The sequence below is a fragment of the Rhopalosiphum padi genome, chromosome 2, assembly GCF_020882245.1.
Source record: "Rhopalosiphum padi isolate XX-2018 chromosome 2, ASM2088224v1, whole genome shotgun sequence".
Classification (NCBI taxonomy): Eukaryota; Metazoa; Arthropoda; class Insecta; order Hemiptera; family Aphididae; genus Rhopalosiphum; species Rhopalosiphum padi.
In genome coordinates this window covers 86804008-86816866 of record NC_083598.1, presented here as the reverse complement: position 1 = coordinate 86816866, position 12859 = coordinate 86804008, and the positions used below count along the sequence as shown (strand labels likewise).

At 29.0% G+C, this 12859-nt stretch overlaps 1 protein-coding gene across 1 annotated transcript; it reads right to left on the bottom strand.

Moving 5' to 3' along the window:
* Positions 1-1502: 1502 nt before the first annotated feature.
* On the bottom strand, positions 1503-12479 carry LOC132922729 (forkhead box protein D1-like). Its single transcript, XM_060986392.1, has 3 exons — positions 11838-12479; positions 7123-7873; positions 1503-2713 (listed from the first exon to the last, which is right to left on the bottom strand). The coding sequence occupies exons 1-3, from the start codon at positions 12153-12155 to the stop codon at positions 2571-2573; spliced, it is 1212 nt and encodes a 403-aa protein (XP_060842375.1). The 5' UTR covers positions 12156-12479; the 3' UTR covers positions 1503-2570.
* Between the last annotated feature and the right edge of the window lie 380 nt (positions 12480-12859).

Sequence of the window (12859 nt, the reverse complement as noted above, 5' to 3'; positions counted from 1 at the left end):
AATATCGTATTAAATATTTATACACACAAGTTTAAGTTTGATAACGGTGGACTAGGTAGAGATAACTTATATATTTACGAAAACGTACGACGTTTATGATATTGCCGTAGCATTGAAATATGGCGTATACTCTGTAAATAAAAAATCGATCAATATTTTATTCTACAATGAAATGTTTTACACGCGAGACGCTACGAGTTTTGCATCGATGCTGAGGATACCACTGGATTTTTTTTTTTGGTAGAGAAAAGGGTACATCGATTCTGCCAATATCGGTTCTATTGTTTACCTATTTGAATTATTATTATTATTATAATTTATTATTGATATTCCATCATTGTAGTTGCTTACAACAACGTTTTTAGAATATATTAATTATGTCGTTATAATTATTCTATTGACGCAATTTAAAAAAAAAAAAAAATATTTTACTTTAAAAAATGTTTTTATTAGTCAGATGTAGATTGTTTTTAATAATTACAGGTAAAAATGTATAAGTGCGGATTGAAAGGTTGTTTTATGACTACCAGTATACCTACTAATAGTGGCATAATCGATGGGCTTCCGACCGCCATACTGAGTACTACGACAGACAGTATCTATAAAGAATCCTCCTCTCGCCACCACCATCTATATAATTATATTTTTAGTAAATGTAAAAATGTAAAATAAAAATTATAAAAGTTCAATCATTCATAATACGTATATTATATATATTCATTTTTTATTTTGCTTTCTCAGTCGTTTCTTCCGGAGGCGGTTTTAATTTTTATTAATGTATTTTTTTATATATATATATATAAAATTAAAAGATACGAAATCGGTACGAATTCTTTGACTACGGGCCATGTTTACACGAAGGGATTCTGTTTATATTTCGGATTCGTTTTATTGTCTAGAAGTTCGATGTAGGTACGCGCGCGCACGCACATGTGGGGAGGGGAAGAGTGTTGTAAACTATTAAACACGAGATGCGCGCAGGGAAACACATATAACACTCGCACGTTAACACATGTTGAGCAAAATCGGCGTTTCTGACAAAAAAAAATAAAAATAAAACGATTTTTTGTGTATTTCAAAAGTCCGCATGACATGATGGTAATGTATAATGATATAATATATCATGTATATATTATATTGTACAAGTGTGTGTGTCTGAGTACCACACATATGGGTACGGGTGGTCCGTTTGAGGATCTACGAGATTATTGAATACCTACCGCGTTTACCGTCTTGAACGTTTTAACCTTTTTTAATTTCCACCTCTCGTCTTTTACGATACATCACATTTATATATACATTTATGTACATCACACAGTGATAAATTCGTTGGAAATTTCTCGCAAAAAAAACCGAAAATATCCACTTTAAAAACACTATTTATAATAATGTCAATATGACTATAATCTATATAGAGTACACAGTGAGTATGTATATAATACTATATAATATATTTCGTACTTACATAATATATACACATACTAAAATAGTAAAATATATGATTTCTGTGCGCTATGTTTTATTTCTAAATAAAATGGTTTCAATAGTACTTAAAATAATCGTATAACTATTTACACATACATGTAATACAATATATTGATTTAAATAAACTATTTTCAGCCTTTTATTCAATACGAAATATCGAACATTCACGTTTTGTCGATATAATATTATATATCATATAGAGAGAGACTAGAGATGACGTTCGATATTTGTATTTGCACAACTGATGGTTGGGCCAATTATTATATTATTTACAGAATGTTAAAAAAAATACATTAATAAATACATTATGTACATCACACTTTAATCCTAAAAAATAAAACTTTACGACATGTACTTAACTAACACAAAGTAAAAATTTTATTGTATACATATTACATATTGAAAGATTATATTCATTTTTGTTATCTATAATTTTTTATGACATTTTGTTTTATATTCGCTGGTAGTTTATTTTGCTAATATATTATGTTTAAATTATAATAACGAAAAGTTTTTTTTTCAAACAATTAACTAAGAAATATATATTTTGTCTTAAAAGCTTTTTAAAAAAAAAAAAAACTATTATAAAAGAATTTAAAGTATTTTTATTTCGCTACTTATATATTATAATGTACTGTATTAAGTGTACTTACAACAGCTCACTGCTCACACTGAAGTCAGTTATAAATGTTTTGTGAGTGCTTTATGAGACTTTCCGGGCAATCATATTATTCAGAATCAAGATAAAATATTCTAATATTCATTGAAACTTAAAAGTGAAAGACATATCGTTTAAAGGAATCGTGCGATAACCTAATGCTTCAATATACCGATTTGGTTACCATCCATTTTAATGTTTACGAGCGTTAAATACATTTCGTTATGCACGATAATATCAAACATACATTTAGCTGAAATATATCTTATTTTATATTTATATATACAAAAGAAAATTTCCGATTTGAATGGTATCTGCGGTTTATATATGTTACTGTGTACATTTATAATATACGGTTGATACTTTTTTTTAAATGCGAAAGTCCAATGCATACACGCGCCATAATATATATAAAAACTATGACAGCTTAACAAAACTTTGGACAGTCATAATAATGGTGGAGACTTATGTGTTGTGGTAATCCGCTACTGGCGTTCATAACGTTGTCCATGACGGTCTGTTGTGTTTGTCCGGCCGCAGTCGCTGATCTTCTCGCAACCGTGCCATAACCTGCAATAAATTGATTTAATAATAATAATAATAATAATAAGATTAATAGGTATTCAATAAAATAACAGATTAACGTCGTCGTCGTCGTCATCAGCCGCTAGACGACTAAAAATATGATATTTTAATGGTTGGCGTCTGCGAGCGTATACATTTTTCACACCCACTTGGCCACTTGTACCTTTTTGACTTTTAGCCAATGTGTGGCGAAATCGACACGTTTAACTAAGAAGGAAAAAATATGTCATCGTATTTCACAGTCAACAAGTGGTTTTGTTTTAAATTATATATATTACATATTTTGACAAGGCCACGTGCGTTTCGGAGGACCTACACGATCGGTGACGAAACCTCTTGACCTTGCATACGAAAATAATTAAATACCTTTATATATAAAATGCGACTATACATGGTGCAGAACACTCGTCGTCATCTTGCACCCAGCTCTGCACATTATATTATTATTATTATATACTTTCGACTCTCGCTCCCTGTGACACCATGTATGCATAATGTATATATATATAAATAATGTGGCTATTATACACCGTAGCACATACAACAACACTGCAGTGCTCACCCGAGGGGGTGACCCACACAATTAGACGTTGTGGTCGTCTAAATACGTGGAGGTCAAAGGGATCGTATCGTATACAATAATAATATGTAGGTCAGAATAAAAAATATTATATCAATATGCATAAAAAACATGGTTTGACCCATTTATGTTATATATTATATATTATTATAAGACAACGAGGTTTTCTTTTTATAGGACACTGTTTCTCAGTCACAACACACTGTTTATTGCCAACATGTGATATAAAATTGGTCCACGGGGGTTTATTTTTTATTTTTTATGAATGCACAACGAAACGCATTTAAACGATGCGTGCTGGCGACCTAAAGACTGTTCGTAAACAACAAAACCGCCATGTCGTACGTTCTAAATGAAATCTACACAAAGATCGCGTTTGTTTCACTTTTTGAAATCGTCGGGCTATAATATATATTATATATATATACATAGATATAGATATTAACGTCATGTTTAAAATTCGGCCCTACGAGTACTCAGTAAATTCGTATCGACAAAAGCCACATCGTTACTATTATTTATTACACTGACAAGCAAAAATAATGATTTATTTCTTGAAGAAAAAAATAAAAAGAGAGAACGAAAATTCGTTAACCGTGACACTTTTGAGTACAAGATTCGAAAAAAAAAACCATCATTCTGAAAGTATTATAATATGACGATTATTATATACTCCTAGATCGTAATTATAAATCGGTTCGAAGATTCCAATAAAATTAACACCATTATTTTAAGATTGTAATAAAAAAAAAATTGACGCGTAATGATATGAAGATGATAACTATATTAGCTTGGTGATTTTATTATTTTAATTCACGTGCTCGTTTTGTATTATTGTTATTGCTCTATACTGCGTTTGGTTTGTGTCCACCCGTAGCTTACGGTTTTCTGCGTGGCAATAACAATAACGATAAATATTCGAAGTATCCGTGCCACTTGGTTTCAATATCACAAGTATTATTATAGTGCGGCTGTGTCACTGTGACTACGCGTGAGGATTATCGTGTTAGCAGCTCGTAATAACCATTAGAGCCGTTTTGTCCGCGTGTATCAACAGTATCTATAGCGTTATAGAGTTTTAGATTTTAATTCGAATCAATGGTATTATTATTTGTGGTCAGTTGGGCGTATTTAGAACTTCGGGTCATATTTTTGTTTAATTTAGGCATTATTGGGCTTTATATTAAATAAGATTAGTAAAATTACTATTTTGTTTGTGCGGTGGCTACTAGCTAATTGTAAAATAACAATTATGTTTATAATTTTTCATTCATTTTATCTTATTTATGTAAAAAGTTTTTAGTTTCAAAAAATTAGAAAAACATTAGGTGCTTTTATTAAAAACATTGTTTCTTTTTAAACTTTATATTATAGTTCCCTTGTAGCAAGACAGAAATCTCATGTATAAAATATATACGTTTTATTAAATTATTTCTATATTACTGACGTCTAATGGAAAATTTCTAAAAGCTTAACATAGAAAAGCAGTTTCTTTGTAGATGATAAATTTAAGATACTTATATAGTTAAATACATGCATAATGCTTTAGAAAGTTCGTTTTAAAATTCCACAGTTTTTTTTATACCAGAAAATCTCATAAACCATCAAAGTACGTTGTTTGGCGAGCAATCCGGATAAACCAATCTCGGAATCGTTTTTAAATGGTTTTTAACTGCGGCTGAATGACTGCACCTGTCCAAACCGTTTTACATTTTGTTGTTGTAAACTATTATATATTTATACAGAAGGGCATTTAAAGTCAACACCTATAATATTTCACCGAATGGTATTGATTAATTTTTAGTTTTTATAAAAAATTATTATTTTATTATAATATCAGAGCGTAGGATAATTATTATTATAATTAGTAATTTTGAGCGATGAAAAGGGTTCTCTAGTTGGCGCAGTAAATTATTTGCTCTGTTTTCATTGCATTTGAACACACTGCACCTATTATAAGTATAGGTACTTGACATATTTCAAATGTAATAAAAATTCAAAATTAAATAAATATTCTAACAAAAGAATACATTTTAGTTATTTTTTTTTTTTATCATTTTATACAGCAAAAAAATATTTAATTAAACGTTTTAGTTTATAGGTACACAAAATGTATAGTCCTTGTCGCAATGTAGTATTAACTATTAAGAATAAATCTTTTGAATTCTTTATTATTTTGTTAAGATTTCAAACGTACAATTATCTATTTTTTCCATTAATAATTTTTTATAATTTTAAGAGCTAATATACCTAAAACTTACAATTTACAAACTATTTTGACTTAAATTGTAGTATTTTAGAAATACATATACCTATTATAAGAGCTAATAATTAATAATAATAAAAAAGTTATTAATACGGAAATGTACTTTGCAGTTTGTTAATATAATATACATTTATGTACGCCACGCGCCGTATTTTGTTATTATTTTTTAAAAATTATGGTAAAAATAGGATAACCAAACGATTGATTTCTATTATATAAATTTATTAAATTTTAGTAACAAAATATTCTGTTGGATTTTTTACTTAAATTTAAATGTTAAAATTGTACACCTATCCATAGGTAATTTATTATTACAATCGATTTAGCTTAATTATATATATATAAATTATATTGGCATTGACAAATTAATTGTCACATCTGATTTATGAAATGACAACACAATTTCGGAAATAAAATATTGACAATCATTATTTATGAGTTTATGATAATATAGTAATAGTATAATATTATAAATAGACATACAGCAGTAGCAGAAGTAGTGTAACAAAAAACGCAAATAAATAAATTACAGTGGGACTAATATTCTCAAATTAATTATTCAGATTTTCATGTAACTCATCAAAAAAATAAAACAAAAAATATTTTTTTGTTACTGCAAAAATTACTCTTAAATTATACGTAGTAATCGTGGCGTTTTTAAAGTAAACTTATATAATGTATTATGTGCAGACGTAAAAATTATAAATTTAATTAAAAATGTAATCTAAGAAGTTGATAAGTTTTAGGCTTTAATTCAAAGATTTATTTTAAAATTTAAATTGTTATTTATTATTATATAAAGTTATTATATTCTTTATATTTATGTTTTACTTATTCATTTTATATGTAGTTAAAACTTTAAATATATAGTTACTTGTTAGGCATTTGGTTTCTTATAATTGTTTTCTATGCGTCGCAATAAATTATGAAAACAATAATTATAATTCATAAAAACGTTAAATGTATTCTATTATATTATATCATACCTTATGGTACACCACACACATGCAATATTATAATGACGTGGACTATTAAGCGCTTGGGTATCACAAGGGATATATATTTTATGCATATGGATGTTTGTTCAATAGGATCGTTGACATAAAATGTACCGTGTGAAATGTAAAAAAAGCAGACATAGTTTGTTAGGTTAAAACCTAAAATCGAGGTCACCAGAGCGCTTGATGGGCAAATTCTTGTTTTAAGGATTGCGGTATGGCACAGCCAGCAGGTGATCCCGTTTATATATAGTTCTAATTGATTCGTTATTGCTCTCTTGACTCTTCGCCTACACACCGCGAGTGGTCAAACACTCCAGTCACCGCACAACACGACAAACGTTCTCACATATTAATTGTCGACGAGTCCTTTCTACTCAACCACTCACACAAATACTAAGTAGGTTTATACAACAAGATCGATTTAACGACCTCTATAAAGTATTTGATCACACTCGTTAATATTGAACAGTGTAGGTACACATATAGGTATGACTAAATATAAATAATGAATAGTTTTTAATTGTAAAAATGAAATATAGATACTCACCATTGTCGTGAGTCAAGTTATACTGGCAACCGTAATCAAACTGTTCTTGGTAACCACCCGTGCCGCCGACGTAACCTTCAGACTTTTGACTTTGCCAAAAGTTGGCCGCGAAATGATCCAACTGGTCGTTCCTGCTGCAGTACCCTCCGCCGCCGTTGATGCCTATTCCTCCACCGCCTGCACCACTACCGTAGTCCTGTTGCTGTTGCTGCTGGTGATGGTATCCCGCGACCACTGCAGCCGTTGCGTCTTTGTAATCGTATTGGTCATGCAAGTAACAAGCCGACGATTGTGACTGAGGTTGCGGTTGTTGGGGATGTGGTTGAGTGACAATTGGTTGCTGTTGCTGCTGCTGCTGTGGAGGCTGTGGTGGCTGTGGAGGTGGCAGAATCGGTGACAGCTGCGTCTGTGGCAACGACTGCGGTTGCTGCTGTTGCACGGACGGATGATGGTGATGCTGTTGCTGTTGTTGCAGCTGTAGGTTCTGGTGATGATGATGGTGGTGTAGATGCTGATGGTACTGTGACGTTTGGTAACCACTACCGACGCCACCGATCGGTCCAACAGTCTTCTGTTGGCACTTGCGACGGAATCCCCGGGGTCTTCGTCTGAACGAGCTCTCTTCGAACATCAATTCCGACGCTGGATCCACTGTCCAGTAGTGACCTTTTCCCGGACGCCCCAGCCCTTTCGGTAGCTTGATGAAACATTCATTCAATGACAGGTTGTGTCGCACTGAGTTTTTCCATCCCTATAAAAAATCATTTGTCTTACTACATGGTTTAGTATGTTATAATTATAATGTAATTAATCACTTATGCACACATTTGGATGGCGTGTATATATATTTAGTATATAAAGTACAAGTAGATATGATAAGTATATAATTTATTGTAATATTAAGTATAACATTTTCCCCTACATATTTAATTTAAGTTACGCGATATGCACAACAAATAATTTGTAGTATAAATACAGGGGAAAGGTAATTCAAAGAAGTTAAAAAGAAAATGGTTAAAAGTAAATTTATATTATTACATAATTTTATGATTTATCGTACAAAAAATAATTAAATATAACTTTCAAATTAGGGTAATTTTTGATTTTTTGAACGCCTATATAAAATATTGATGGACCGCTGCAAGGTTATGATATATGCGCTACCGCGCTATACCGTTACTATGTTATATAATACTTAAACAGTATAATACAAATAAAAAAATATCACTATTTAATTATATCACTACTTTTATGAAAATTTGTAGAGCTTTTTATTTAGTTAAAAACTATAATACATATATGTATATAATAGGTACTAGTAAAGTAATAAACAGCGAGTAAGAAAAATCTTAAGTTAAAATGATAACCTGAAAATGTCCAGTATCCATTAAATCGGCAAAATATGGCAAATACGTAATTTCAGTAATTTGTTTCAATATTTATGACTATAAAAATATAATATGAATATATTTTGAATATTGTTTGTGATTGCATATTTTAAAATTTAAAATGAATCTTATTAATTTATTTTGCAGGGATTATTAAAAAAAAAATTATTATATAAAATATAAATTATAAACTGTAAACGACTGTAAAATGTAACGTTCAAAGTAGTAAAATTTAAATTTATGCTATTTATAATAGAAAATTATGAAGAAATGCTACTGCTAATTAATAATTACTGAAATAATACAGTACCGTCAGTACCTACTACGATATATCTACATCGTTACAAAAAAAAATGTATTTAGTGCTATTATAGTGTTGCTACAACTATAGTGCGCTACTTCCAAGTTCCAACCATTGATAATTATTAAATGGTTATGTGACACGCAAGTACGGAACAATAGCCAACCAGACCCAAATAAAAAAAAACCACGTTGATATTATATGATTAAAAATTAAAATTATATTGTTATATTTTTCAAATAGAGATAATATGAACCTTGTAAAAACGTAATAATCAACATTGGAATTTTGTGCTCGTTTTTCGCTCGACATAAATAATAAGTTTTATTATTTTTTTATCACATATAATTAATATCAATTGTTTTTAAAATCGCATTTATAAATCTTAACTATTAATCCTTAATTATTTAATATAGTTTCAAATGTTTCAATAAATTAATTATTAACTATACACAGTATAAAATGTCAATACAAAACAAATTATGTCGAATCCGTGAAATGAATTAATAATATTTACTATTAGAAGTCTTGAAAATTTAAAGTGAATAAATACTATACAAATATGATAAAAAGTAAAACCACGAATATTATTATAATATAATTATAATATTGTAATATAACATTTATTTTAAATAATTAACGTTAAGCTGGCTATAAAAAAAACAATTCACCTAGAGCAATGTTTGTTATTTTTTAGACAACTTCTGTCTAGTACGACTTATGACACTATAAATATTTCATAATTGAATTATATATTTATTTATGAGTCATCTACGCGATAGTCCTTAGTTATAAATTATAATAATATCTGTTGACGCCGCAATGAAAACATAAAAATTACCGAACGTGTCACATGATCGCGGATAATGTGATTACGCGATGACCGGCTGTCTCACACACACACCATCACACATTTTATATCATTAATAATAATTATTTATTATATTAGGCCGTATAATTGTTATCCTTATCTGTTTTTGTGATTTATTCTAGCTATAAGGTAAAAATTGTCATTTGTACCTACCTTTTAGTATCCTTTATTAATTGCCTCTATAAGTATTAGTTACGGCCAAAATTACGAACTCATGATAAATACTAGTTATTAATATTGTGATTAAAAATCCTGAAAATTATGTTTACTATATATTGTTATTACTATTACATTATTATTTATGCTAAGTATTAATTATATACGTATTAAAATCTATGATATGTTTTACGAGAAGTCGACGTTATAGTGATGGCCACAAAATCTTATATGGTTTATTATTTAGATATCGCATACTTTTAAGAAATACTGTAATTTTTTTATCACTTATCTATGTGATTGACTCCATAAACTTTACTTATAAAGGCATTTCGATGGGTCTAATATGTACCTAGTGGCTAGTAATAACTACTTGAAGTATATTACACTATTTACACTAAAATTTAAACAGGTACGAAAAAAATAATGTAGTTAGGTACCTTTATATACCAATTATATTAGTATAATATAACGTTTGTGATATACTGACAATGAAACACATATCATATAATCAACTATATTGAAGCATAAAAACGTACCAAGGAGTACTTTTAATTAAAGATGTAACTAACAATTTCTTGTTGGCTGTTTATGTGTGATTAAAATTAAAAATCTTGAAAAAGTTACATTGTATTATTTTATATAGTGCCGATATATCATATTAGGTATGATAAATCTACAAGAGTAAAATCCTACTTAGTACTTACACAATTCGATGGAAATTTAAGTAATAAAGTAAACTTGACCCAGAAAAAATCATAGGATAAAATAATAAATTGTATATTATTTTTATACTTTTTAAAAGATAACCAACTTAAAACATCAGTTAAAATGTTAAAAAATATTTGTATAATTTATTTAAGGAAAAATAATGTAATATTATTTCATAAGAATTTTTATTTGACTTAATTTATTTTTCATAAATATTTCTTCATTTTTTTAACTTATACCATCTGTTGGTCTATTATATGACAAATTACTCCCGATTATATTATATAGCATAAACAACTATTGATAAAATGTATGTATCTATTTACAATACCTAATATAGTAATAATAATAGTATTTTTTGTAAAATATAAACCAATAGAAAGGCTGTTTAACCTACGAATTTTACAATTGATATATTATTATTTATTAATCGTCAAGTATTTAGGTAGGTAATACATTTTGATATTATATACAATATACATGTATAATGTATATAAATTATATGCTAACTGTAGTCAATTATTTATTGTCTTGTATAAGTATACGCAGAATGTAGCATACAGTTTTAAAAATTTGAATTATAATATTTTGGCCAACTATATAACAAATACCTATACCTATTAAATCATCTAAATCTATATTATATTGGTACACATTAAACCTATATAGAATCTACTTTTATAGGTACTATATATTATATACACATACTAAATAGTGTACCTATATAATATGTCTTACACATAAAGTTAATAAAAAAAATGCAATTAATCATTATTGAAAATAAAATTAATGTATTTAAATTACCTAGCTATATGATATACTAACTATTATTACTATTGTGTATATGTACTATTATACAAATAATATTAATATAATACATAATTCACGCCTATATGAAATATAATATTATGTAAGACTTATCTATAGATGTAAGTTTTGTAAGACTAAATATTAATATATTATATATATATATATATATAGTCCTTAGATTAATCAACAAACTTGTAATTTATTCGTTTTATCTCACTTTATTTTATATTTATTTTTTTCTACTTTTTTACAATAGCGGATTAATATTTTGACATCTAACTATAATATTATATACGTTCATATTATTTATATTTAAATGGCTATATATTAATGACGCGTATATGTCTATACTTTTGACACGAATAAATAAAGAGTAAAGTCCTACCAACACGCGCAGTTGTGTACACCACGACGATTCTATAATCAGTAAACATATCATACTTAAAGCTATAATTTATTATGAAACACGTGTATTTACCTGGTAGGAACCTCTGAAGAAAGGGAATCTGTGCTGTAGGAAAGAGTATATTTCGCTCAACGTAAGCCTTTTCACCGGCGAACTTTGGATTGCCATGACGATTAGGGCTATGTACGAGTAAGGTGGTTTTTCGGACCTGCCGGTCCCGACACCACCGGTCGCCGCCACTGTTTTCGTTGTCGTTCCGACACCGTTGTTCTTCTTGCAATTGTTGTTGTTATTGTTGTTGTTGTTGTTGTTGTTATTATTATTATTGCTGTTGCAGAGAGTTTTCCTCTCATCATTTTCGTCTTCGGTTTTAACGATCAACATATCCATACCGTTATTTCGATGACGCTTGCGCTCGCGCGATCGTCTTTTCAATTATAGATTAGATAGACGACGCGTGGACGATAATAATAACCAAAATAATTATTAAAATAAAAATATATTAAATGCAAATTTTTTTTTTAAACCAAAAATTGTTTAAATACAAAACAGTAAATAATAATAATTATATTTTATTTAACGCACTTGTGTATAATACGAGTATTATACACAGTAAAAATTTATTTACACGAACGAGTACCGTAAATGTGTATATTATACGGACCGTTGTTTACATCCGTCGTACACTATTCACGCATTACTAATGCAACCGGTTGGAGCGGTCGGGCGGACTGTCACCCCGGGCGGAGCGGCGGCTGGACCAGAGAGGAAAAAATGGGCAGGACGGTCGTCGGCCAATCCGTGGCCACCGCCGTTCTCGATAATGCGATTGTAATAATAACGACGATGATAATGATTGTAGAGGGACACGCAGCCTTCGACGATGCCGACACCTCGGCGATGTGCCAACGCCTCGCATATATATATATATTATATACGAATGTTATATACACCCATATAATAGTATATGTTATTTTTTCGTTTTCATGTGTGAAAATCTAAAACGCCAAATAGATAATAACAATATGTTTGGTGTGATTTTCACGTATAGAAATGCACGATATTATTATAATTCTTATTTGTTATCATATCAA

Coding starts and splice junctions, on each gene's coding strand:
- LOC132922729 (XM_060986392.1), bottom strand. CDS start 12,155: ATGGATATGTTGATCGTTAAAACCGAAGACGAAAATGATGAGAGGAAA. Junction 7,874..11,837: donor TCTTCAGAGGTTCCTACCAG/GTAAATACACGT, acceptor GATTTTTTATAG/GGATGGAAAAACTCAGTGCG. Junction 2,714..7,122: donor TAACTTGACTCACGACAATG/GTGAGTATCTAT, acceptor AATTTATTGCAG/GTTATGGCACGGTTGCGAGA.